Source organism: Agelaius tricolor, unplaced genomic scaffold (assembly GCF_023055355.1).
Source record: "Agelaius tricolor isolate 1412-34295 unplaced genomic scaffold, bAgeTri1.0.p SCAF_38, whole genome shotgun sequence".
NCBI classification, from domain to species: Eukaryota; Metazoa; Chordata; class Aves; order Passeriformes; family Icteridae; genus Agelaius; species Agelaius tricolor.
In genome coordinates this window covers 5307359-5334442 of record NW_027269298.1, presented here as the reverse complement: position 1 = coordinate 5334442, position 27084 = coordinate 5307359, and the positions used below count along the sequence as shown (strand labels likewise).

At 51.6% G+C, this 27084-nt stretch overlaps 2 protein-coding genes and 1 long non-coding RNA gene across 9 annotated transcripts in view; 1 reads left to right on the top strand and 2 right to left on the bottom strand.

Annotated features, from left to right (window-relative positions):
- Positions 1-7205, top strand: part of MAPKAP1 (MAPK associated protein 1) — a 79632-nt gene extending 72427 nt beyond the window's left edge. For all 4 annotated transcript variants that reach the window (XM_071453859.1, XM_071453857.1, XM_071453860.1 and 1 more), the window contains 2 exons: positions 4753-4850; positions 6621-7205. In XM_071453859.1, coding sequence (XP_071309960.1) covers positions 4753-4850; positions 6621-6746 — 224 coding nt within the window. In that variant the 3' untranslated portion in view covers positions 6747-7205. The remainder of the gene's footprint in view (positions 1-4752; positions 4851-6620) is intronic.
- A 134-nt stretch (positions 7206-7339) lies between these two features.
- Positions 7340-16078, bottom strand: LOC139603237 (uncharacterized). 4 transcript variants are annotated; one of them, XR_011683627.1, is made up of 6 exons: positions 15954-16078; positions 15389-15469; positions 14612-14649; positions 13306-13391; positions 10831-11061; positions 7340-8015 (listed from the first exon to the last, which is right to left on the bottom strand). It is a non-coding gene; the product is annotated as an uncharacterized lncRNA (long non-coding RNA). The 4 variants fall into 4 exon arrangements; XR_011683624.1 differs by lacking the exon at positions 15954-16078 and having other exon boundaries at positions 15389-15894; XR_011683625.1 differs by lacking the exons at positions 14612-14649; positions 15954-16078 and having other exon boundaries at positions 15389-15894.
- Positions 16079-20211: 4133 nt separating this feature from the next.
- The window catches only part of GAPVD1 (GTPase activating protein and VPS9 domains 1), a 28440-nt gene continuing 21567 nt past the window's right edge, over positions 20212-27084 (bottom strand). The window contains exons 24-28 of the mRNA XM_071454038.1: positions 26676-26863; positions 25795-26008; positions 25172-25244; positions 24590-24787; positions 20212-23901 (exon numbers count right to left, since the gene is read on the bottom strand). Coding sequence (XP_071310139.1) covers positions 23761-23901; positions 24590-24787; positions 25172-25244; positions 25795-26008; positions 26676-26863 — 814 coding nt within the window. The 3' untranslated portion in view covers positions 20212-23760. The remainder of the gene's footprint in view (positions 23902-24589; positions 24788-25171; positions 25245-25794; positions 26009-26675; positions 26864-27084) is intronic.

Sequence of the window (27084 nt, the reverse complement as noted above, 5' to 3'; positions counted from 1 at the left end):
AGAGAAGGGCTGGCAGCAAGGGTCCCCAGGCCTGGCAGGGGCAGGAGCAGCCGGGCACTGCAGTGCTGATTAACTGCAGCCCCTCCAACAGCCGCTCATAAAAGTTCTCCTGAGCGCAATCAGGAGCGCGCATTGCCTCATCCTTTTAACAAATCTGTTTTGTAGCCCTATTAAAAGGGGTCTTCATCTATCCTGTCAAAGCTATTCTGCTGGGGTTTTTTAGTTTAATTACACTATCCAATTAAAACTCCTCGCTGCATTTTGATTCGCCTCTCCTCGGGCCTGAGTGGATGTGACATTTACAAGGCTCGCCTCTCCGGCAGACAATGCGTGATTGATGAGGTGCAGACGCAGTGGAGGAGCCCATTGCCATGTGGAAACACTGCATTTTGATTTATTTATCTTTTTTCCCCAAACAAGGTTGCTGGTAAAGAGGTTTTGGGCAACCCTGAGTTGCACCTCAATTTTCAGCATTTTTGCAAAAATCTTTATTGGTATTCTGCCTCTGATAATAATTTAAAGAAACAGAAGGCTTTGAGGGAAAATAATCCAGATGTGTGAATAGTTACCACAGTTTGACACAAAAGTGGGTGTGTGCTGCACTTTAATTGCAGCTCTGTTTTCAAGACATCTGGACCCACATCACCCTCTAATAGCAATGCTGAGTAGCAAGCCTACAGTGGAATATAAAGGGTTGGAGGAAGAGAGATCATGGAATATGCTGCTGCCTGAGAGAATGGGGCAAGCCAGCTGGACCACAGCTGTTTTTTTCCTTAACAGTCTTATCATTTGTTCCCACTGAAGTACTGCCCTGGTTTGAGGAGATCCACCCCAGGTTCATGGTGGGCAGCCCGAACCAGCAGTGACTCCACTGGCATCAGTGGGGTGAGGAATTCACCCAGAGCTGACTGCCCTCGCCGCCTCTAACTCATGTACCTCTGGGATAAATATCCCTTGCATGAAATGGGATTAACCCCACCTGTACACACAGGTCCACATCCCCGTTCTGTCTGTCCCTAGCCGAGCTTGGTGCCACATCTGGATAATCCAACTCTGGCTGCAACTTGTGACCTCCCCTGTGAAGTTTTTTTTGTTACCAGAGGGTGTCAGGAAGGGTGTTGAATGTTTTTTAACCCTGACACAACTCTTGCAGCTTTGTAGGCTCTTCAGGCCTTCCTCCAGGGTCACAGCATCATTCCTGGGCTATCACACGAGGATTTCAGACAGCTGAGCCCCTCCCCAGTGCTTTGGGTGAAATGCAGCAGTGGCTGCAGAGCAGAGCCTCCCCCATCTCATGTAGGGTTGGAGGAAATGTGCCTTTTTACAGAAGTATTGCTGATGTGTATTTTACTATCCTCATTCCTTGCCTTTTACTGGTGTATTTCTAATCCTGCATCCTCTCTGGGCCCATGGGAAGAGATTTCAGGGTCTGAGCCTGTTGAGGTCACAGTTTCTGAAGCAGTGAGAATCAGTGATGTCAAACGGTGTCCATAAGTGCTTTGTTCTTCAGAGAGTCCTTCTCCAGCTATTTATTCCACTAATAACTCTTAATTGTTGACTTCTGCCTTATGGCCCTGTAATGACAAAGCAATCATCAAAGTATATTGAAAAATTAACATAAATTTGCATTTCTAGTGTTTGTTTGTTTTCTGCTTTGTCCACTTCATGAATATTCTTTTCATCCTCTGTCTAATTAGTGATTTAATTCCATTCTGTTTAAAGAGTTGGCAAAGGATAAGGGCTGAATTGTGGGGTGGGAGGGAAAGAAGAAAAACTTTCTCGTGTCTTGGCAGATTCGTAAAAAAATATCTTTTCTTGTGCAAATTCATATCCTTGTTTTCCAAGCAAAAAAATCTATCTTTTGGACTTTGATAAAAAGAGTTTATTACTTAGATTAGAGTGATTATTTTTCTACCTGTGTCAGGTGCAGCATGAGGCCCACCAAGGGTTTGGATGTTTTCCCAAGATTGCAGGAATTAGCTCAAGATTTACTGTTGCCTGTACAAGCACATTATGGTGTAGTTGTGGAGCTGTAATCCCACAGGGTTTCTGAGGGCTGTGTGTAGCTGTGGGGCCGTGGAGGAGCTGGGGGCTGCTGTGCAGGGCGGAGGCTGCAAGAGGAGCTGCAGAGCCCTGGGAAGGGCGAGGAGAGCCGGGAGCTGCAGCGCTGCAGGGCCTCTTCCCTCGCCTCGTTGGCAGTGCAGTGGTGCTAAAAATCAGGAGATGGGGTGAGCAGCTGAACGTGAGACGTGGTGCTGAAGGAGTAAATGAGCTCTCCTTGGTGAATTCCCAGTGAATTAGCATCCTGCCCTTCCGTCTGTAGGCTCCTCTCCAGGAGTAACCACACAGGAACCCATTAGTGCTGGGCTGGGGAGGATTTATCAGTGCTCCGAGCTGGGGCCAAGGGGCAGCAGGGGGGAGAGGCTGCTCTGCTGTGGGGCCCTGGCATGGCTGGGGCTCAGGGGGCACCAGGGACATTGGCACGAGACCCCTTGGCTGTGCTGAGCTCAGCGTGGGCTGTGCCTGCCCTGTGACAAAAGCTGCTGGTAGCAGCTGAGTTTCTGTCATTCCTTTTGCTTTCCATAACTGTTTTAACAGACAAATGTAGTTGGGAATAACGTGGATTTTCTGTTGTTGTGCAGCTGATTGATCCTGATTGCAGGGCACTGAGGTTCCCTGCAAACACCCAGCCACCACACTGGTGGTGTGGAGTGATGGTAGCAGCTGCTTGTGCAGCATCTGCATTTGCTTTAAATCCCCCATCACGTGCAGCAGGAGCCACTCGAGCTGCTGCTGTTTGTTACCAGATCCTCTCACACGGAAACATCAAACCATGGAAGCTCCTATTGATCTCAGAATTGTCAGGGGTGGTGCTCTATTGGAAAGAGGTACATCACATATTTAAGCACTCTTGGAAATGGAAATCAATCTCACAATTCATAAATTCCATCTGGCTAGAAGAGTAGCAGAGCAAAGTGCCAGTTAGGATTTCAGTGCACTCATATTTCATGCTGTAAGTAGTGTGTTGTGGACTTGGAGCCCATAAACATGATGCTGTAATGGGGCTTTCTAAGGAAAAGTCTTCTTGGCTTCTTTCCACTGGGTCCCCAGTCCCAGCAGGAGGGGCTGTGAGCTCTGCACGGGTTTGGCATCGGCGCCGCGTCCCCGGCGCTCCCCAGGGCCCCTGCAGAGCCACACTTGGCCAGTGCCCAGCTGGGCAGGCCCAGAGCAGCCTCTGTGCCGTGGGAGCAGGAGCTGTGCCCTTGGCAGGGCTGCCCTGGGCAGGGCAGTGCCCCAGGGACACGTGGTGACACCAGGCTGGGCTCCCGGGGAGCAGGGAACACCTGGAGAGGTTTTGTCTTGATCCACAGCAAGAATTACCCAGAACTTCCAAAACCCAAAATGCAGCAGCTCGTTGGGGTCCTCTGACCCTGTTTTGTGCCAGTGTCATTTCTGATAACCAGTGTGGAATGTTCAATGCCCAAGGAGAATGGTGGGAGCTGGTGGAGCACGGTGCTGTGTCCCAGCCCCAGAGTGGTGCACTGGCACTTTTGGAATCATTAAGATGCTGTGTTCCAGGCAAAGCTGCATGCATTAACATGCTGATGAGCTCCCAGCTTGGAATTCCGCATTTTTAGTACCACTGAGGCATCATTTGTCAAATGATTTAAAGGGTTGGGTTTTTATTATTATTATTATTAGCCAATTTTTCAATACAGAATTTATATTCCAGATTAGTGCATCATAATGGTGTTTAATTAACATGCCACAATAAAATACTTGCATCTCAAATTTCCTGGCCACCAATCTGAGCATATATCAGTCACTTTTTGGAAATCTGGAGAATTAGATAATGTAAATAAGATTTCCAATTAGCTTTCCTGCAGGAAAGACCTGGATTTACAGTAATGTGGCTGTTACTTTATGGATTGCTAACTTTGACTGTTGAACAGAATAAATTAGAAAACCGTTGGAAAAGTATCATGTATAGAATACATTTCATTTTAATTTTGAAGCCATCAGCATCCATACAAGTGAAGGATATTTTGCCTTCCTTTGTGCCAGGCCTTTGTGTCCAAGTCATTCCTCCTGGCACCACGTGTTGGAGTCCAGGGACACTGTGCCAGGGCAGCCACAGGGCCAGCACATGGAACCTCTGTTTGGGACAGAGGCCCAAGTGCCAGGAAGGTGCCAGCAGGTCACATCTAGAGTTTAATTTGATTTTCCCTGGTGTGGGAAGGGCCATCCCAGCCCTGAGCGGGTTTGGTGGCGGCACGGCCGCGTCCCTCGGTGCCCTGCACTTGGTGCCACTCCTGGGGCCACCAGCAGCTGGCTGGGCTCACGTGGTGTTTTGGGTGCTTTGGGAGGAGGGTTTGGAGAGGTGGCTCTGGGATTAATTGCCATTTTCTGTTCAGCACAACCCTCCTCCCATGAGCAGCCCTGACGCGGTGCCGGGGCTGCAGCGCCGTCGCGGCCGAGCAGAGCTAACCAGCCATTTGATGGATTTTTGCATTTCCTGCAGTGGGGATGTGATGGGAAAAGGAACTTTATTGACTGGAGTTCAGCTGCTCCTGTAAGCCACCACTTGCCTTAAATTGAAATGACATGAGAAGCCTGTCAGCATTTCATTGCTTCCTTCTGTCGTGCTGATGGTACGCTGAGATCACCATCTGTGGTTTTCTTCTGTCAGGCAACGAGCTCTGCTCAAACTTTACAGGAATATTCTAAGCAGTTTTTTTCTTATCTTTGCAGGTCATGCAATATTTAAACTTACATATCTAAGCAATCATGACTACAAACACCTTTACTTTGAATCAGATGCTGCTACTGTCAATGAAATTGTACTGAAGGTGAGTATTAAATTTTAACGTGACCCAAAATCCTGGTGTTTTACCACTTGTTAGACATGTGAGTATTCAGGAGGCTCTGGAAACACACGAGGGTGCAGTGCCTGAGGACCACTGGGGTGTGTTTAACCTGCCAGGATGGCTGCTCCATGCCTGTTGTTTTATTCACCCTTCCAACAGCCACACAGCCACTGCCTGTCTGTGTGTAGCATTTCCTTTTGTGCTTTTTTTTAGCTAATAGAGACACCATGTTCTGTGGAATTTTATAGGAGACTACCAGATTTTATTGTGCCCAGTTTCCACCTCTGGACACGTGGTCAGCAGCCCTGTGCCATGCAGGGGTTGGTGCTCCTGCCCCTCACAGCTCTGCCCCACACTCAGGTGTCCCCACACAGCACACAGGGGCTTCTCTCCCCTCATCCTCTCTCAGGACTCTTTGCTTTCCTTGGGGCCCTGTACAGACACAAACTCCCTTGCTTTGGGAAACAAATTTTTGTTACACTCTTGAAAAATTAAATGGAATTTTCCACAAGTTCATCTTTTGTAGCAAGTCAAAATTCAAAAGCAGTAATTTTGGCAAACCATCTGTTATGTTTGCTTTTATTGGCTGTGTGGAGTTTAGAGGATTGTTAAACAACTGACGTGCGATAAAATAACTTTTATTCATTACACAGGAGGTCAGTGTGTTTGAGGGGTTTCTGCTCTGTGGGCTGTTAGGCCAATTCTTCTGTTCCCACTTTATCTTAGATCAGCTATTGCAATCCCTAACACTTAGAATCGTGGAATCATAGAATCATTAAGGCTGGAGAAGACCTCCAAGGTCATCAAGTCCAACCTTTGCCCAAATACCCCCATGCCACCCATGCCACATCTCCTTGGGTTTTGAACAGTTCCACCCACCCGAGTCTGGTCATAAACAAAGGCTAAAAAAATGGCTTACTGTCAATAACATGAATATTCAAGAGAGAAATAATATTGAGCAGTACTTTTTTCCCAAGTTGCAGTTTGTTTATAAAGAACATTCTCTGGTTTCATGCACAAGTCATTGGTTTGTTTTCAATTCCATCAGCATTAGGGAGCGCAGAAAAATCAGACTTTTCAAATTAGGCTTTTTAGATGATCAAGTGAGAAGGACTGAGACTTTATTGACCATGAAAATTCCCTATATTTTTATGCCTTAAGCTGTAATATGCAATGAAAGTGAAACACTCTACAGTGCATAAAATTGTGCAAGTTTTAAGCCACAGCATATTAACCAGCTAATGACAGACCAAAGGGCATTTTTATCTTTTTGATTCTTGCATTAACCTTCCATTAAAATTATCTTTGAGATTATCACAAAGCATTGGAGATAATAAATTTAGGGAGTAGCAGGCTTGTTAAATATAATTTTAAAATGCTTTCATCAAGTAAAATGTGCCAAAACACAGGGAAACTCTGAGATTAGCTGAGTATGCAAACATCATAATGGAAGAATTCTTTTTACTGAGGCTGATAAGGTCCTTTATTGATGCTCGTTGCTGATTGTCCCAGCACTGGAGGGTCGGCACAGCTCCCTGCCTTCCCCAGAGGTTTGGGTGACCCGGGACGGGAGCAGGGACACAGGAGGACACCCAGGGCTCTCCTGGCACTCTGGGCTCCCTCTGCCATCATCCTGCCAGTGGATGGGACCAGCTGGACCAGAGCCCTGCTCAGGGGCTGGGCTGGGGGTCCCTGCCCACCCGGGCTGTCCCCCGGCCTCGGGTGACATTAACACCACCTCGTGTCTTGCAGGTTAACTATATTCTAGAGTCGCGAGCAAGCACAGCCAGAGCAGATTATTTTGCTCAGAAACAAAGAAAACTGAGCAGGAGAACAAGCTTTAGCTTCCAGAAGGAGAAGAAGTCGGGGCAGCAGTGAGCCTGGAGCAGAGCCTGCGTGCGGCGCTGGAGCCGCTCCGCCCGGGCGGCGGCCGGGAGCGCTGCCCCTGCTCGGGGCGGGCGGCGGCCGGGAATCTGAACCATCCCGTCTCTCACGGCTGGAAGATTGTCCCTCCTCGGCGGTGGGAAGTCTCCCCTGTGACAGAAATAAAGAGCCATATCAGCCGGAAAGAAGACTGTTACGCTTCAGGTTCCTTTGATTAGAAATAAGAGAATGACGTAGACTGGCATCATTTAATTACTGTATTATGTACAATCACAAGAAGAGATGTGATTACATATTATTTCACAGCCTGGTTAAAATAAATTATATACATCTGTAATCCACCCACGTACACGCAGGTATTGCTTGTGACATGATCAAATTTCTAAAAACAAAATGTAGGACAAATGTATCCATTTTTACTATTAATAAACAGATGTAATCTTTTTCAAGGTCCATATGATGCACAGTTCTTTTGGGGGGAGGCTGCAGTCCCAGATGGTTTCACTTCTGTTGCTGAAGTGCAGGAGGCATCCGTGAGCCAGGAACAGCAGCCGTGGCAGGGGAGCGCTTAGCGAGGGAGCCCTGAGACAGTCCAGTCTGTTGTGTTTGTTTTGTTCAAAAATATTTTTATTTAACTGTGCTTTTCAGCTTTGCAAATGCTTTATCGGAAGTTCCTTGCTGAAGGCAGCAGGGTGGTTGGAAATCCACGCCTTGGAGGTGGAGAGGAGAATCCTCCTGCCCGGGACCCTCAGCTGCTGCCCCCCTGGAGCTGGCACATCCACTGGGGCACCTTGTCCCTGGGGACTGGGAAATGCCTTCACCTTCTCTCAATATTATTCTTTAACAATAAAAATTAAGACCTACTTTGTACTGGGATTTGTAACTATCTTTGCCTTGTTCATCCTTAACACATCAGGGAACACGGGAATGGATGCTGGCACCCAGAGCCACATTTTTGGTTGAATTCACCAGAGGTGTCTTTCTTGCATCTCTCCAGGTCACTGGAGCTCTGCACACACTATCACAGAACTGCCCTGGTTCCCCATGGGGCTGGGGGCAGCTCCCTGGGGCACTGCCCACCCTCTGCCTGCCTCCCACCTTGCTTTTGTACAGAGAAAACTTCCTGAGCCTTAACACAGCGTGTGGGGCAGCCCTGGGCAGAGGGAGGGCCTGGGTCTCACCTGTTGTGTTTATGTTCTGGGTTTCAGAAGCTTGGCCCTGCACCACCGAGGCCAGGCCTCCCTGTACAGTCTTCCATGATATCTGCAAAACAAGAGAAACACTATTTTATAGTATTCTATTAATTTTTTTAATATTTTCTATGTGCAAATGCAGCACAGATACAATGGGAAAAGCCCCTTCGATGTAAATGACTCTTTTAACCAACTCTGTGAAATATTTAACATTAAAGTTGCTCTGTGAATGTTCTTTGACCACCCAGTTTCAATTCTTTTTAACTGAACTGAAAAATTGCCTATTTGGTACCATAATCTGCAGCAATCTCCTGTTTCCATGGCCATAGTGCTGTCGCCACCCCCTCATGGGTATTTATTATCAGCAGGGATTCAGCATGTGCAGGTTTGCTCTCAGGAGAGCCTAAAAAACTCAGATTTGTGGCAGAGTCCCTTGCCCAGACCAGCTGTGTTCACAGCCTCCTGTCAGTCACCTTCCTGCTCCTGGTGTGGGTGTCCTGGGACCCAGGCAGAGATGGACAGACAGAGGCTGCTCCAAGGCTGGGTGAGGAGCAGGGAGCTTTGGAGCCCAGAGTTTATTTGCTCCAAAAGAGCCACCGACAATTAAAAAGCAAATTTGCTTCCAAAGATCAGATTCAGTTTGATACATGGCCCACAGGAAACCTTCCTTAAACCCTGGAAAGGTCCAGCATTCCAGGAGCTGAGCATCCCTGCCCCAGCAGAGGCATTTCTGCTGCCCAGCGCCCCTGAAGGAGTTAAATCAGCGCTCGTGGCTGCAGAGTGTGCACAGCTGAGCACGGAGCCATCGAGGGCTGGTCTTTCCCCGGTAGCTGTAGATGTAATTGAGTCAGATGGGCATCAACTGGGTCAGCAAGGCAAGCTGTTCCCCCATCCTGCTACCGGGCAGAGCAGAGCGCGGCCCGGCCTGCGCACGCAGGCAGCTGCTGGAGGCAGCAGAGATTCCCTCAACTCCCTCTGACTCCTGCTGTCAGAGGACTCCTGTCCACAGGGACAATTCCCCTCCACCTCCTTGGCTTTGTCAGAGCACAGGGGAACACCAGAGAGAGACCTTTGAGCAGGGGACAGCCAGGGCACCCTGGCACATGCTGGCACCCAAGGCCAGAGCACTGGGTGCTCTCCCTGGGCTCTGCAGGGGTTTGCCAGGAGCTCCCAGAGCACCAATTCCAGACAGAATTACCTTTGGTTTTGGGTTGGCAGGAGTCTGGTGCATCCCTGGGTTTTGCAGCTGCCCCTCAGGGGGGGCTGAGGACCTGGCACCAGGACAAGCAAGCAAAACCCATGGCACAGCCGTGGGTGCAGCCCTGAGATTAATGGGGGGAGTTATTTATGGAGACATGTTTGTAATGGGCCCATGAATCCATGGAAATGCGCTGCTGTGGTGGCGGGTGGGGCTGGGTGCTGCTGCTGCTGCTGAAATTAATGCCTCTTAAATCACAGCCAGCACAGCCACCCCGTGCAGCACTGGGACAAGGACAGCCACGAGGACAGGAACGTGTGGGCACGGTGGCACAGGGCCAGCTGGGCCAGCAGCAGCGTGCCCTGGCCAGGTGTGCTCCCTGCATCGCTGCCGTGACCATGGAGAGCTCAGGGTCACCAAGAACTGGGCACAAGGAGGGCTGGCCCTGGGCACAGCCCCATGCTTCTGCTCCACTGCATGAAGGGTTAAGCACTGTCATGTTTTATTCTCCCCACACACCTCTGCTTAAATGCAAAAAGAGAAAAAAATCTCAACAGGGTGTTGTTCACTCTAAAAACCCTAAGCATGATTTGTGAACTCTCACAGCCTGGGTAATCTCATCAGAGTAATGGGATTATATTTCAAATCACCATGGCCTGTTCATTACACATTTAAACTCCTTTGACAGAGGAAAAGTTAAATAAAATGTGTGCGTCAGCCCTGGTTGACTTTCCCAGTTCTCTTTCTTGATTAGACAAACAGATGCTGAGCTCCAAAATGAAAAAATAATGTGCTCATTTATTCATTTTTCTGACAAGTCACAATAGATTTTTAACTACAAATGAGCCCCCTCCCCAGGTGGGAGCGCGGGGCCCGCGTGTGCTGTAATGGGCTGGGAGCTGGTGGCAGGGCTGGAATGGGGCACAAGTGGTCATTTCCAGGCTGGGAGCGTGGGGACACGGCCACGATTCCCCTGCCACTGCCACTGCCACCACTGCGGGGCGGATTTCTGCCAGGAGCTGGAATTCCACTCTACAGCCACAGCCACAGCCACAGCCACAGCCTGGCCCAGCCCCAGCACCCACCGAGGCTCTGGCACCTCCTCCTGCCCTGCTCACCCAGGCTGGAACACAGTCCAGGGGCAGGGCCAGGGCTGCTGGGGCTGCCAGGGCCATGGGGATGGCCATGGTGTGGCCATGGGGATGGCCATGGTGTGGCCATGGGGATGGATGTGGTGTGGCCATGGGGATGGCCATGGTGTGGCCAAGGGGATGGATGTGGTGTGGCCATGGGGATGGATGTGGTGTGGCCATGGGGATGGCCATGGTGTGGCCAAGGGGATGGATGTGGTGTGGCCAAGGGGATGGATGTGGTGTGGCCATGGGGATGGATGTGGTGTGGCCATGGGGATGGCCATGGTGTGGCCAAGGGGATGGATGTGGTGTGGCCATGGGGATGGCCATGGTGTGGCCATGGGGATGGATGTGGTGTGGCCATGGGGATGGATGTGGTGTGGCCATGGGGATGGCCATGGTGTGGCCAAGGGGATGGCCATGGTGTGGCCATGGGCACAGCTGTGGTGTGGCCAAGGGGATGGATGTGGTGTAGCCATGGGCACAGCCGTAGTGTGGCCATGGGGACAGCTGTGGTGTGGGCACACTGAGCACTGCCAGCCACAGGCACGTACCTGCTTAGGGCACCGGAGCTCCCAGCTCCTCTCACGGTGTCACTGCTCCCAGCCCGAGCTCAGCACGAGCCCCAGGTGTGCCACGGGGATGGGGAGAGTTCAGCCCAGGCCTGGAGGGTCTCGGTGCCCCCGGTCCTGCGTGGGCCCCACCAGGGCGGCTCAGCCGTTCCCAGGAGCTGCAGATGAAGGAGCAGGCGGGCTGCTGTGGGCTGAGCAGGCTGGGCTGAGCTCCTGCTGGAGAGAGAGGTCTCGTCAGGGAGCACCGGGACTCTATTAGGGAGCTGAAATGCCAGATAATTAGAAATACACCAGCAAACCCCATTATTGTCAGGAGGCTGCAACTGCGTACAGTAATGAAGCAATTATTAATGAGCAACTGCAAGGCTGTCATTAATTTCAGCTTTTCAGGATCACAGACTACGACAAGTTAAATGTTACAGCAGAGCCGGGCTGGGCTGAGCAGGGCTGGTCCCCACCCCAGCTGGGCACAGCAGGGTGTTTTGGCACCCCTCAGCCCGGGGAGGCCCTCCTTGTGCCCATGGTGCCAATTCCTGCCCTGTTCTCTCCTCCTTTCCCTTTGCCCCTTTGGGCCGTGGCACCGACGGGGATGGGGACAAGAACGGGGACTGGGATGGGGACAGGGATGGGGACAAGAATGGGGACAGGGAGGGGCACAGGGACAGGCACAGGGCCAGGGAGGGGCTCAGGCTGCGGGGCCGCCCCGTCCTGCGGCAGCCCGGGCGCGGGGCCGGTGGCTCCGGGTGCGCTCGGGGCCGGTGCAGCGGGAGCCGCTCCCGCACCAGCGCAGCCCCGCGCCGCAATCTGTCACGGCGGCTGGGGCTCGCCGGCTCTGCAATATGTACCTCATGTCTGGGCTGTCATCGGACATAATTCCTCCCTGCTGGCATATTGCTGATTTGTGCATAAGTGATGCGTGCAATCCACCTGAGCCGGGAGTCAGGGGTGCCTCGATCCGGGGCTGTCAGGGCAGAGTGTTTTAGTGCCTCCTGCGATTAGCTGGAATTGACAGGCCCTGAGAGCCGGGAATTGCACAACAGGGGAATTAACAGCCAGGGCTGGAGTGGAGTGTGGCACTCGTTTAATCTGCAATTTATCAGTTTGCGTGGCTCCTTGTCGCAGGCGGGAGATTACACTCCAAAAAAGGGCGGCTCTGTTTTTCTGTGGTGCCAGCAGCCAGGGAGGGCAGAGCAGCGCTCGGGGTCAGCGGTGCCATGGGAAGGGCACCCTGGAGGGGGTGTGGTGGGCACTGTGCCCTGGGGCTGGCTCCTGCACGGAGCTTACGGGGCACGGGCAGGTGCCCCTGCCCAAGGTGCCCTAACCCCAATCCAGCCCTCGCAGGGTCCCCACGGCCTCTGCACCCCTCGGCACATCACCCACGGGACCCCAGGGGAGGATCCACAGAGCCACAGTCCTGTCCTGTCCTGCTGCTCCCGTGGGCCCTCCCAGAGCAGGGATGAACCCCCGCCCCCCACCATGCCACGAGTGCTCCAATTTTGATAATATCATTAGAGGCTGATAATGGTTTCCAGGAACTCTGCAGCCTCCCTGCGAGGTGACAGCCTGTGAAGGCAGCGTGCAGATAATGTATTCTGCGAGGGTACAGAAATGCGACTCTGAGCACATTAAGCTCCTCTAATGCGGGTGACACACACCTTCCTGCCCGCATGCGTTGCCCTCGGGGGCAGGCACGGCCCGCGGGCCCTTCCCCGCTCCCGCCGCCCCGGAGCCTCCGCCGTCCGCGCTCCCCCTTCCGCCGCCAGCCCCGAGCCGCGGGATGCAGGCACTGCCGCTGCGTGCCCATGATCTCCTTGGCCTTCCTCGGTGTCCTGCTCTGATACCGAAACCTTTATGCAACCTCACGGTATCAAAGATTATTTATAATGAATTAAATACGTTTTCAGCAGCTTCTTTCCACACTTACTGCCACACTTCCACTGCCACTTCAACTTAATTAGGGAGAGTTCGCTAAAGAGATGGGAATAAATGCATCTATAGAAATATATCTATGTATAAATGAAGAAAGCCGCCACCGCAGGTCAGACCAGTCCTTTCAATTTATTGCCCTGGTACATTCATTTGTAAATAGCTTTGCCTTGCTGGTTTCTAAGTGCAAGGCTAATGTTGGAGTGCTTAAATTAATAGTGACGCACACCTTTCATTATTGCTATTAAATTAGGTGCTGGGCTTTGATGGATTCACTTGTTGCTGAACTAAAAGCCTGGTGGATGTGGGTGTGTGTATCCATTTGGTTTTACAGCAAGTTTAGGTCCCAGTGTCAAGGCAGGCAGAGCTGAGCGGCTCCTCCTCAGCTCACTCCAATTAGCAGGAGGGGCCCTCCCGCAGGAGAGCCGGGCAGGAGGACCCCACACACCCCAGGGGGTTTGGGCAGCGTTCCAGGATCAGCATCCCCGGCCCTGCACAAGGGAGAGTGAGCTGGGAATGCCAGCATCATACCTGGCACCAGAGGCCCGGGGGGATCCATGCCATCGTCTGCAGTGGGCACCAGCCCCACACCACACATGGCATCTGCCCTCCTGTGCCTGGAGAAACACAGAAACGTGACAATCGCCCCCAAAATCCCTGCAGACACGGGGTGTTTGACCCATACATCAGCTCAGTCCCCTGCAAGCTGTGACTGGCACAGCCCCGGGACATGCAGAGCCCCAGACTGGAGTTCCTGAGGCTCCTGAGGCTCCTGCCCGTGCTGGCCGGGGGCTGTGGGTGCCCCAAGGCCCCTGATCCTGCCCCTGCCGTGACCCCATCTTCCTCACCAGTGCTGCCATTCCTGCCGAGGGCATCGGGACTCCCCTGTTCTGTCCAGGGGCTGGGAGCTCTGGGCTGGGCTGGGGGCTCTGAGCTGGGCTGGGGGCTCTGAGCTGGGTCTCTGAGCTGGGGGCTCTGTGCTGGGCTCTGTTCTGGGTCTCTGGGCTGTGTCTTTGTTCTGCCGCGCTGTTCCCACTCTTACGGTGCCACCTTGAGGCCGCCGATCGCAGCCTCCGGCGCGGCTCAGGCTGCGCGACCGCTGCCACGGCCGGTCCCTCCCCGCTCCCCTGTCCCTACCCCTGTCCCTGCTCCTGTCCGGAGGGCCAGTGACCCCCTCAACCCTCCCTTGCACTTCACCAATCCAGGACATGAGGCTGTCTGACCCTGGGGATCTGGTCAGGCTATGGGGTTTGTCCCAGGGAAACAGCTCAGGACATTCCTTTGGGGTCGAGTCTCTTATTCCTGGAGCAAGCCCCAGATTCCCTGTGCTGGTCCAGCAGAGTCTGTGGGGTGCTCTGGTGTCATTTTCTGCCCCGTGCCCCAAGGCTGGCCAGGGCCAGCCCCGGCAGGGCTCCAGGCAGGCGGCAGCGCCATCCACCCACGGCTCCCAAGCAGCTGGCAGCACAACCAGGTCACCGCCTAGCCTGAGGGACCGACATCCCGTGTCCAGAGCTGGGCACAGACATCTGCTCAGAGCAGCTTCCCTACGGACACAGGGAAGGGCTGGCATGGAGCTGACCCCCTCGGCTGGCCCTGCCAGCAGCACTGGGGACACGGTGCAGAGCTGGTGACAGTGACAGGCCACTCTGGTCACTCCCTGTGCCTCTGGCACGGGCACTGCTGGACACACAAACTGCATCGCTCTTGCTCTTTGACATTTTAGGGATAATAAATTCCTAACCACCCCAGATTCCTCCTTGGTGCCCTCTGCAGCAATGCTCCGATATTACATATAAACCCAGTGCTCCAATATTAATTATAAACCACAAATACTGACCAGCTTCCGTGTCCTCCGCCAGCGCTGACAATCATTGACTGGAATATCAAATTTATAATGTTGGGATGCGGAACCTGGTGAGATGAACTGCTCTGCCTTTTAATCAGCTTTATGGGATGATAGAAAGCATTGATCGACAAAGACAAGACACAGCCCATGTTCCTGTGTCTGTAGCTCTGCAACCTTATTAATTTAGATTTGCAAAGGGTTGGTTGAGCTGGAGGGGACAGAGCCGGGCATCCCTGTGCTGGATGGAGCAGGGCAGGAGCTGTGGTTCTCCAGGCAGGGGGCTTGCCAGCAGCCTGGCTCACCTGGCTCTGGGCAGGGTCCCCAGAGCTCAGCCTCGGTGGCACAGGCACCCAAACTGCACCAGGGCCCACCCAGGGCCACCGCGGTGGGACCCGCGGGCTGCTCCGGGGCTGAGGAGCGCCGGTGCCAGCCCAGCACGGACCTGGCACGGGCAGCGTGTGCCTGCCCGCACGTTCCTGCCCAGCCCGGCCCTGCCCTGCCCTCCTCCTCCCCCGGAACGCCGCCGTGCCCGGCCCGGTGCCGGTGCCGGCCGGACAGCTGGTGACCAGATTGGTGCGTCTTGCGCTGTCGTCTCGCATTTGCTCGCCTGCCCCCGCCGCAGCCGGGGAGGCTGGGCCGGCGTTTTCAGGTCAGAGGCTGCATCCAGCACAGGAGGAAAATTCCCATTTCCCCACCAAGATTTTAACTGTGGAGTTACCCAGCACCCGGCCCTCCCCTGGCACGCCCAGCCCCGGGCCCCACACTCACCCTCCGGTCGTGTCCATCCCAGGAAAGGCTGAGGAGCTGGAACGGCAGCAAGGGGGGCTGAAACCAGAGCCGGCAGCGGGGCTGGATGACAAACTGGGCTTGTAAAAAAATTTGGTTTCATTCCTTGAATTTAAAAGTTTACCTAATAAAAGTAACTGAGGAGCAGTAGTGTGCTTTGGCTTCTGTTCGGCATTTGATTTAATAGCACATGACGTTTTGATTAAAAAATTAGCTGTATATAATATCAATAGAGCTCACATTAGAAGGATTAAGAATTGGCTGACTGACAGGTCTCAAAAAGCAGTTGTCAATGGGGAATCATCATCGGATGATGATGTTCAACACGTTCATCCACGGTTTGGAGGTAAATATCAAATCAGTGCTGATAGGATTTGGGATGACAAGGATTAGTGGGAAGGTGGGAACGCTGACAAGGGGGAGCTGTGGGGAGCTGATGATGCCCTGCACAAGCAGCATCCCCACCACCAGTGCCACTGCAAAGGGTCCTGAGTGAACCCTGAGCCCTCCTGAGACCCAACACACCAGAGCCAACACCCCCAGGTACCTGGAGCCCTCAGCAGCCCTGGCATCCCCACAGGCTGGGCATCGCACTTCTCAGGAGGTGATGAAGGAGGTGATGAAGGTCTCGCCCCTGTGGTGCCACTGGCTGCTCCCAGTGTGAGCAGGGCACTGCAGCTGCTCCTCCTCTGCTGCCCTCGGTAGCCATGGATTTTTGAAAGCGAAATCCCTGTTAGTGCAGGTACTGTGCCTAACCCACAGGAAATCCCCATTGCGAGCAGTTGCAATTAGCGGCCACTCAGCCCCTGGATGTGCTCGTTAGTGACAAGTGACAAACCTGCCTGAAACTCGGGTGGTGGCACAGCTCCCGCATTCGCCCTGGTGAGGGACAGTGGAGCAGGGATGGGCTCCCACGGCGGGGCACGGGGACAGCAGAGCCCCAGAGCCACCTTCCAGCCTGGCACGGTGCTCGCTGCTGAAGGAACCTCCCCTGTCCCAGCTCAGCACATCCAGCAGCAGGAGAGGCACCCACAGAGCCCCTGGCTCCTGTAAATCCCACTGGGCAGGTGTCCCTGAGACACCTCCTGTCCTCACCATAGGCAGGGTGAGCAGAACCACGGGGACCCCAGAGCTTCTGCAGGGCATCAGCTCAGGGCCCAGCACAGCCACAGCCCTGCCCGAGCTGGGCCCTGGCAGGGTGGGCATCGCTGCCCTCGCAGTGCCCAGGCCCATGAGCCCCCAGCTCTGAGCACCTGTAAAGGCATCGAGCTGCTGCAGGGCTCAACTGGCCCAGTAAAAGGATATCAGCTGAATAAAACAAGGAATGAGTGATGCCACGATGCCCTGTTGGATTGGAATTGTGTGAACAAAGTGGTTTTCTCAGGGAGATTTATATCCTCTGCTGGCCACAGACAGCCAGTCCAGAGAAGGGAACAAGTCTCTGGTGCCGGGGCCACTGCTCCCTCCTGGTCCCAGCACAGCTTTTATCCCATTGCTGAGGGAATCAGAATAAAGGAAATGCAAACAGGTATTCACCCACTGCAAAGCATGGGGGCACAGGCTCCTGTTCTGCTCCCTGGGGCCCTGCTCTCCTCCCAGCCCACACCACAGCCCCAGATCCTACCTGGAACCCACAGCCAGATCCAGAAAGGCCATCCCATGCCAGAAGGGACGGTTGCTGCCCTGGGCCTGGACATGGCATCAGCTGTTTACAGTGCCCTGATGCTCTGGGACATCCGTGGCCTCTGCCAGGGATGATGGCAGCAGAGCCAGGGGCTCCTGCAGGAGCTGCCCTGACACCCAGCACCCGAGGGGACAAAACCTCTGCTGCCACCTCATCTGCAGCCACCGTCCCTCCAAGGACCAGGCACCTGCAGGAGGCACAGAACAGGATCCCCAGGAGTGGTAAATGCTGCAAAGTGCTGGAGTCAGCACTATCGCTGAATTTTGCTTTCAACATCTGCAGCCCAATAAATCTTTGTCTCCTTCCAGTGAACTGTGCTCTTCTCGGGCTCCAATTTACATCCCTCAGCACGGCCCCCACAGCAGCCCCGCGGGTCCCGCTGCCAGCCCGGGCCGTCACCCCGCGGGGCCGAGGGGGCAGCGAGGGACCCGCCCCGGGCAGCCCCGGCCCCGCCAGCCCCGGGGGCCACCGGCGCCGCTCTGTGCCAAAACCCTTCCGCTCTCCAGACCTTCACTGGGCTTTTTTTTGTTTTGTTTTAATTGTTTTCAAAACAGATTTCATGTGGTCCCAAAATGAGACCATGATTGTAAATTAAAGTGTAATTAGCCTTTACGCTTTTATATTCATTAACTCTTCTCTGTTAATGATGCAGAGGCTGGAGCACAAACCCAGCATTATGAAACCACATCCAGGAAATAAAATAGTGATTTAGATAATGGCCAGAATGTATTGCTGCTTACACATAATTAAACAAATGCTCAATTTACACTTGGAAACATGAATGAATGTTGATTAACCCCAGCCCAACGACTCTGCTGGCGAGGTGGCTGAGCCCGGGGCTGGCAGCGCCGGGCAGGGCGGGCAGTGCCGGGCAGGGTGGGCAGGGTGGGCAGGGCGGGCAGTGCTGGGCAGGGTGGGCAGTGCTGGGCAGGGCGGGCAGTGCTGGGCAGGGTGGGCAGTGCTGGGCAGTGCTGGGCAGTGCCGGGCAGTGCTGGGCAGTGCCGGGCAGGGTGGGCAGTGCTGGGCAGGGTGGGCAGTGCTGGGCAGTGCTGGGCAGGGTGGGCAGTGCTGGGCAGGGTGGGCAGTGCCGGGCAGTGCTGGGCAGGGTGGGCAGGGTGGGCAGTGCTGGGCAGGGTGGGCAGTGCCGGGCAGGGTGGGCAGTGCTGGGCAGGGTGGGCAGCGCCCGCTCCCGCCGCCCTGCCCGGCCCAGGTGCCGCACCGCACTGGCTCTGGCTCTGCAGGCTGGTCCAAAAGCCACCCTGGCACACGGGTGACACCGGCACAAGGGCAGGGGACGCTGCCGTGGCAGTGCCACCCCTGTGTCCTCCCGGAGCAGCGGGGACAGCGGGGCCCAGGCTGGCATCGCCCGAGGGTCCCCGCGCCGGGGCCGCTCCCGCTCAGGCTTTGTCTCGGTCCCCGCTCCTGCTGCCCTCCGAACGTGCCAGTTTCTATGGAGACATCGCCTCCTCTGCGCGGGAGGAGCCCGAGCCCCCCGAGCAGGGAAAGGCTCCGCTCTGCTCTGCTCTGCTCTAGGGAGCCGGGGCCGGGGCCGCTCGGTCCCGCCCGCTCCAGGGCCCGCCCCGGGCTCACCGCGGGACCGGGCAGCGCTGGCCGGGAGCCCCGGCAGGGACAAGAGGAGCCGCGCAGGGCGGGCTCCTGTGCCCATGGGCACCAGGGGCGTCTCTGCTCCAGGCTGCACCCAGCGCCAAGCAGGGCTCTGTGGTGTTTCCCGGTGGGGATGGCGGCTGTGCCGCTGGTCACAGGGAATCCCCAGCCGGAGCAGGGGACATCCCCTGGGGAGCCCAGCAGAGCCATTCCCCGCCTCAGCCTGGCTCCGGGCTGCCCATGGCAGCGGCCCCAGTGCTCCCCCCCGGCCCCCTCACCTCGCTGTGTCCAGACCTCGGCTCCCACGGACCGTTCATGGATCGCTGCCTCACAGGCCATAATGGCTCCATCTCGGGGTCAATACGGGCGCCTTTGACACATGATAGACAATAATTGCTCTTTCTTAGAGACTTTTTAGTTCATGGATCATTGACCTGATGGGCTGTAACAGCTCCGACAGAGGCTGCACACCCCTGTGCTTAACCACCCTCAGGAGCAGGCAGCTCACGGGGCCACGTGGAACAGTCTCTCCAAATGCATGCCCCCAGTGCAGGCTGCCAAGGGCCCTGGGGCCACTGGAAGCCCTTCTGGTGCCATGGCCATGGAGGAGAGGCCGTGGCAGGAGGCACAGGAGCCCAGGAGAAAAGGCCAGCACACCCCAGGATCCCCTGAGTACCATGGGACAGAACAGGATGCACAGGACCAGGTCACCTCCCAGGCTCTGCAGGCTGGAGATCCCCACTCTGACAGCAACTTCCAGGTATATGATTTAATGAAAGGCACAATAAGAAGTGAAACAATTAGAATTTCTGCCTCATTATCATGGTAATCTTATCAGTCGGATAATGAGGTATTAATGGAGATTTAATGTGCCTCTCATAACAGAATCCCTTGGAGAAAACACATAAGGAAATTGCTGTAAATCCACTTAATGATGGAAAGGTCCCCAAACACCATATTCCAGAGGATGAAAAATGCTGGATGCAAATGAGAGAGAATCAAGGTCAATAACGCTGCGGGGACCGAGCCCAGGCAGCCCCGGCCCCGCCCCGCCTGCCCCGGGACCGGTGGGTGTGTGGCAGCTGAAGAAACCCTCCGGTCTCGTCAGGAAAAATCAGCATTTCCTAAGAAAAAAGACGCCAACCATAACAGTTTTGGACTTGACCACTCTCAGCAAGGCATCAAGCAGCAGCCAGCAGAGGGACGGGCACAGTCCTGCTGCAGGCAGAGCTATTTCTCTCCTTCCAAGCAACCAGAACAGCCAAGCTGCAGATTCAAAAGAATAACTGAAGAGCTCTGTGTTAAGCAGTCAGTGCAGCGGAGCTTCCTCTCCCCTTTACTGGACTTTGGTTCTTTTTTGCCAGTGTCCCTTCCATGGGTGGTGTGAGGATGGAGCAGAGCAGCAATGCCCAGAGCAAACCACACAGAGTTAGTGGGAAGTGCTCACACCTGCACGGCCATCCCAGCACAACTGCTGATGGCACTGGAACAAGGCAGAAACGTCAAAGCCAGGTGGTTAAACTGCTCTCCTTTTAATCAGTTTTTACAGAATAATACATTAATAATCACGTTAAGAGACAAGATGGGGTTCCTGTATACAAGATTGTGCAAGCTCGTTAATTTAGATTTATAAAGGCTTTACCAAAGAGGAGAGGCAGTACAAAGCTTTTTCAATAGAGGTAAAGCACAATTAAAAGGTACAGAACACACACTACTAACTGAGCAGAGGTTAATTCTCAAGTAGTACAGGCTCAACCACGTCCCCAGCTGTACCCAGACACGAGCATCCTTCCCCCCGTCGGCGCTGCCTGTGCTGCTCCAGCTCTGCAGGCACGCTGCCCCTCTGGTGCCAACACACAGCTCTGCTGCCAGCAGCTCTGCCCCTCTCCTACCCCTGCCCCACCCCATTCCCACGGCAGTGAGTTCCCCACTTCTGTGAGAATTTGGCTCAACAGAACAAGAACATTTCCAAGCAATACAAACCAACTCTGTGCTCACCAGACTCACCCACAGGAAACAGCATCATGTTCGTGGCTTTTTTTCCTGAAGTTTATGGCAGTTACATTCAGCATTTGGTAGTAAAAGATCTTCAAAACAAAAACTTTTAAACTCAAATCCTTGATAGGCCAGACACATTCTGATTCTCCTTAAAGAGGATTTTAAAAAGGTTTAAAGAGAAATCTCACTTAGGAGCACAAAGGAATCTCCTAGAGATGAAAACCCCATTGCTTTCCTTTCCCTCCTCTGCCCAAAAAGGAAACCAGCACCTCTGCAGCATTCCCAGGCACAGACATGCCATTGTGTAACGTGGCAGCTCCTCAGAACGTGCCAAGATCAGTGCTGAGACAACGGCCAAGCCTGAAGTCCACACTGTGACCTGGTACCAAGGACCCTGCCCTGCTCCACTTTGCCCAAAATGTTCCATTCCTCCTCCAGTGGCTCAAGTAGTTAAATTCACAGAAAGCACCGAGATTACAGCAACAGGCCCGTGGCTGGCACCTTTTGGCAGCAGTTCTGCTACTTTTGGTCCTTTATGCAGTGTCTTTCCACCTTGGCTATTGCACATCAAACCTAACAACATCACTTCCTAGACACGGAATTTAGCATTTTAAAACAAAACATTATGGGACGCAGGGGAAAACAGTAGAAGGACATTACAGGCAGGTTTTTAATTCTTTGGAAAGCCTAATTCTCTAACTACACCTATCAAGACTAATAAAGGACCTTCAGAGTAGGCTGGAAAAAAGAAGCAAAGGACCATCTTGCTACAAAAACTCTCAGCTCACCTGGGGCTCACTGAAACACCTACTGGTTTTAAAATAACTAAGTAACATTTAAAAAAAGACTCCAGTTCTTTTAAGTATTTTTCTATGCAGAGAAACCAAGTGATAGAAGCTGTGAAGGAAATGGTTCTTGCCCCTTCCATAAAGGAGAGTGAACCTGAAAGCCCCAATGGTGCTGACCCAAACCCTGTGAGCCAGGCCAGCACAGAGGGGCAGCACAGGGGTGAGCACCACCTCCTGTGTCCTTGTGCCTTCTTCAGGGATCCCACAAATACCCTCCTCAACTAACACCCAAACTGCAGAACTTTCACACATCAGTCTTAACATCTCAGATATTCAAGTAATGATTACATATTACAGGACACTTCAATAGAAATGAATTTATATTGCTTTTTGATATGATCTGGCCATATCTTCAAGGGCATGTTTGTGCTTTGCTGCAGGGCTGTGCTTGCAATATTGAATTATATGTTCAGCACCAAAAACCCATCAAGGCTAAATAACCAGAATATTGCAATGCTACACAGACTGAGACACCGAGTAAGGCAGATCAGAAGAATTCTGTTTTGACTGAGTATTGCTCCTCCACACAACTGAGTCTCTAATAGAGGAGAAAGACTATAGAGAAAAGGAAAAGGTTACCATCCCACCTTCTCACCTGGGATCAGTTTGGCAAAACTGCTCGATTGAGTTATATCTGAGAGCCCTAAAAAGTGAGTTTCCTGATTATGCGTTGACAAGTAGCACAGCCAAATCAAGCACTCAATACTTTACATAAATTGCTCTAATTCCAATTGACCACATGATTTTCCCAAGTACTAGTTGCTTACGGGTTTTAATCATCAAAATGCACACACACACAAAAGTGAACCAATCGTGTTTTGAAAAGAATGTGAGAAAGATTTTGTTTTCTTTACCAATCACAGACACCAAGTCTTACCACATCCCTCTGTCAGAAGTGCAATGAACACTCTGGAAAGAGCAAGAAATAATACTGACATGAAAAAGTTCAGTGCTCACTGTCCTTTTTCAGTGCATTGAAGCTGAAAAAGAGCAGCGAGTGCTTATATACAGCCAACATGCCCCAGACCACTTCACTCATGAAAAACCTATGTGGTGTTGTGCATAAAAACCTCCTTAAATTGATAACTGTCAGTTTAAGGGGAAGGCGGGGTGAGAAATCTATAAAACACCCTGAACTGATGTCATGATATGTTTCATAAAGAACAGTGTTATATTATTTTAAAATATTTTTTATGAACAGTAAAACTTGCACTGCTGCATAGCAGACAACACGAAGAACATTTAGTAAAAACATTCACTGAACCCCCTGGCATATGTATTTAATGTCACTAATCAAAATATATATTACAGCCCAAGGTTCTGTTAAGGATCTCTGTTTGGGGTTTGTACAGTATACACAATAGCTCAGAAAAAATATTACAGTAAGGTATTTTATTTCTCCTTTTTATATTAGACTTTTCTATTGTAACTTACAGTCCCTCTCCTCTATATATCCAAACCTCTGTAACACCCTAATGCCCTAGCCAAGAAGTGTTCAGCTAGCTAATAAGCCCTATTATAAATTCCAGTTTTAGAAATTTCAGTAATTACATCTTAATAAATAGTTCAGTTTGCCCTTTTTAAATCTTAGCCTTTTGAGGAAGTCCTTTTGTCACCAAAACAGGGTAGGTCACAACCTGTTAGAGGTCAGAGAGGCTTCTGCTTGTTTATTCAAAGGATAGTAAGTCCAAAGATACTTGCAATGCATTAAATATAGTTATATAATATTTACACTGTCCTCTCAGATTTTAAATTTAGGTGAAATATAACCAATAACTGATGTCAGCTACTACAAACTTTCAGTGTGGCTGGTGTTTTCTTAATAAAAGGTGTATTCAACTAGAAAGTTTACTACATGGCTGCCCTGTTTCCTCTTGTTTCAGTTTTTCGTTAGAAATTAAATGAAGTGAATTATTCAGGTGAATAAGAATTCAGGAAGAGGGGTGGTGGAGAAAGCATGAAGAATTTTCTGAATGTTTTGAGATTCCAAAATACCTGAAAACTGTGGTCCCTTTTGCAGTGCCAGTATCTAGAGGGGAGGAAAACGCAACCCAAAGAGAAGAGGAAAATCTGTTAAATTAATTAGATTAGCAAAGGTGTGTTTTAAAATGCCTCAATTCTGTACAGTATTTTACAAGGAAAGTCTTTTCTTCAGCTTTTGCAGCTGTTGTACATTCTTAGAAACTCCTCTCCTGCTCAGTCTGCCTGTGCTGTGCGAGCTACTTGCGGTCATCGATAGTTTTGATGAACTCCACGGCTGCCGTGAATTGCATCCACCAGTAGGACTCCTCTCCAGACAAACAGTTGGCATAGAAACTGCTGATGTACTGCACAGTGGACAGCAGGCAAGGGGGGTTTGCCTGGGGTGGGAGAAGAGAGAGATACAGCTTGTTTGCAAAGCCCAGCATCAACAAACACTGTCAGGTACAGAACAGAAGCACAATTCCCTTTGTGCAGTGATCCTCATCCTACAGAGTGTGTAACCTGCCTGCAGGGTAGGGACTGTTTATCCTCACCAGCCCCACTTCACATGCTCAGAAGGCATCAGGTTTGATGAAAGGAACATTTTTCCAACAAGGAAAAATGACTAGCAGTCCAAGAGAAAGAGGGGAAACGCTGCCACAATCTGTGAAGGTCATCAGGACCTCACACATGTAAAGCCTGTTGTTTCCATATCTTACACGTCAGACCATTCTCCACTCATGTCAAAGAAGACCAGCAATACAACCCAAGTCAGTCCTGGTCTGCATCTTGGTCCTGAGGACAGCATGAAGCAGGCACAGGTGACAGATGCTGTGGACATACCTCAAACAAACTACTCCCAACACAGCATCTGCACCCCAATATTCTTGGTTCCACATACAAAGTTTGCTTGGATTCAAAAACCGTAACTGACCACATTTCTGACATTCCTATTCAAACCCTGCTGAATCAGATCTGGGTTTGAGCCTGGCCAGCTCCCCGTGACCCACAGGCATTATCTCTCCTAAATTTGCGTGTTTATTACAGGGATTAATTGGGGTTTGTGATCTCTGCAAAAGAACTCACCTTTATGAGAACAAAGACCAGAACAGGAACAAAATCATCAGCCCCAGGCACGGAGTCCTCGTTGGCCAGGCTGAGCAGGTTCATGATGGTGGAGCACATCCTCAGGATGCACTGCACCTTGTCCCGGGGCGTTTTGTAGGCGCTGATGGTGCGGATCTCGGACTGCGCCGACGGCCAGGGCGCCTCGCGCAGGTACACCTGGGGAAACAACCAAACCAGCCCTCCTTGGGCAAGCTCTGCTGGGCACAGCAGCTCAGCCACCACAGGCTCACAGGCGCTGGAGAAATGGGAACATTTAATGCAAGGTGAATTCAAACTGAAAGAGGGGAGATTTAAGTTACAGATATGGAAGAAATTCTTCCCTGTCAGGATGGTGAGGCCCTGGCACAGGTTGTGCCCAGAGAAGCTGCAGCTGGGTACAGCCACAGCAGGGGTACAGTGAAATTTCCTGAAGGATATTTCAGCTGTCACAGGCAGCAAAGCAACCCTTCTAAGTGTAAAACAGAACAATCCTCTCCCCATCCCAATCCCAGTCCAAACCCCAACACACATAATACAGAAGCAAAGGAAAAGAGTTGTTACCTCAGGTATCTGAAGCGCCTTGTGGTTTGCAGTCACTACTTTGGATAACCTCTGTATGTGCTCGTGAAGGACCCTGAAACACAAAAAACAAGAGTGAAAATTAAGCAGCAGCCAGCCAGCTGAGGAAACTTGCTCTATGTTTGATAGGACAAGAAAGATCTTCAGGAATGTGGCCCTACAGATTATGGACACCAGGTCAGTGAAGATGCAGAGAATTGTTCTGTACAGCCAGGAACAACCACACGTCCTCTAGAGCATTCCAACAGCATCTGTTCTAAACCACAGGAACTTCAAATGCATGGAAAATGCTGAGTGAAACCAGAAAATGGACCAGGTCCAGTTCTGAACCAGGTTTTGATCATTCTCTCAGCACACACACTTGCAGACCTGACAGTCTGTACCCCAAATCATCACACTTACAACTTTTTTTTCTGTTCTAGCATTTTGTTGCAAACACATTTGCAGATGATCCTAAAGCCTTTCTCGTTCTTTTACAAAATGTTCTGAACGAAAACATGAATTTGTGTGGCTGACTCAGACAAGTCTGTGGCAGGAGGGCTGCACAGCTTCCACTGCACCAACTGCACCAGAGAAAACAAGTCCTTTGAATTCCTTTAACTTACTGGTCACGCAAAATATCTCCATCCTGATTAGGGTAGAAGGCGAGTTTGAAAATGCGATTCATCACACTGCGCTCGATGGCTAATTGTGCATCCTGGAGCTGCTCCTCACTGGCATTCTGCCAGATGGCATCCTGAGCCATAGCCCCGTACAGGAACTGCAGAAAATCCTCTACTTGGGCCGTTTTATCATCTGCAGCTGTGAGTTTCTGGAAATCTGATAAAAAAGGAGGAAGAGAAAAAACATTCACTTAAGTAAAAAAATCCTATTTCTGATAAGTTTTTCAGGCACATTTAATGTGCAGCACTACATGCTCCAGGAGCAAAAACTGACTCCAAATTCCTTATGTGCCTCATTTAGTCAGATATGTGCACAGAGATCATAGAACCAGTTTGGTATTAGGGGCTGTTTTGAGTTTCCTGGTGTCTCTTATGCTGTGATATTTTTGAATCTTTTGTTCACTTGATTCACACTGTTACTATCCCCCATATCTTCTAAGGTGCAGCCATCGTTTCTGGACTAAGAACTGAATGCTGCAACTTAATTTATCATATATCAGTAGATATAAAATAATTAATAGTATTCATGCTTCTGCCATGGGGCAGATGATGTGATTTAGCATAACTTTTTTGGCCAAGTAAGGCCAAATTACCTTCATTCTCTCAGCCCATGAAAAAAGCAGACAATTACCATAGCTTAGCTACCACAACATACTGTAAAGTCACAGTAATCTGTCTGTTTAGCCATTAATTCACCATCTGAAATTAAAATCATTTTAGGAATCTACTCCTCAGATCAAAAGACGTATTTTAAAACATTAACCCAAGTCAGCAGCTAAAAACAGAGTAAAGAATTATAAAACCTTTGTCTGCATTAATCTCACCTTGAATGAACTCCCTTATTTTCTTTTCCTTGCTCTCCAGCAGTAGCCTCACACAGACTGTAGTGAAGTATCTGTTGGCCACCTCTTTATCTCGCAGGACTCTCTGCAGGAGCCTCTCCAGGTGCGCCTGTGTGGTCTGCAGGCCTTGGCGGCAGCGCGTTAAATAAGCGATGTACGGAGCTCTTTTCCTAGAGCACAGAGCTCTGTGTCAGATTCACAACAAAGACAGAGGCTAACAGCTTTATAAACTAAACTGCTGAGTCAGAGTGCAAAGGGTTCTTCCACCTGTTCCTTTTAAAACAAAACAATGCCTGAATTCGGCAGTTTGCCTCACACGGGTGAGACAACCGCATCCTTTTGTGGGGAAGCAGAGATGCAACAACCTGGCTTGGTAAAGTACAACTTAAAC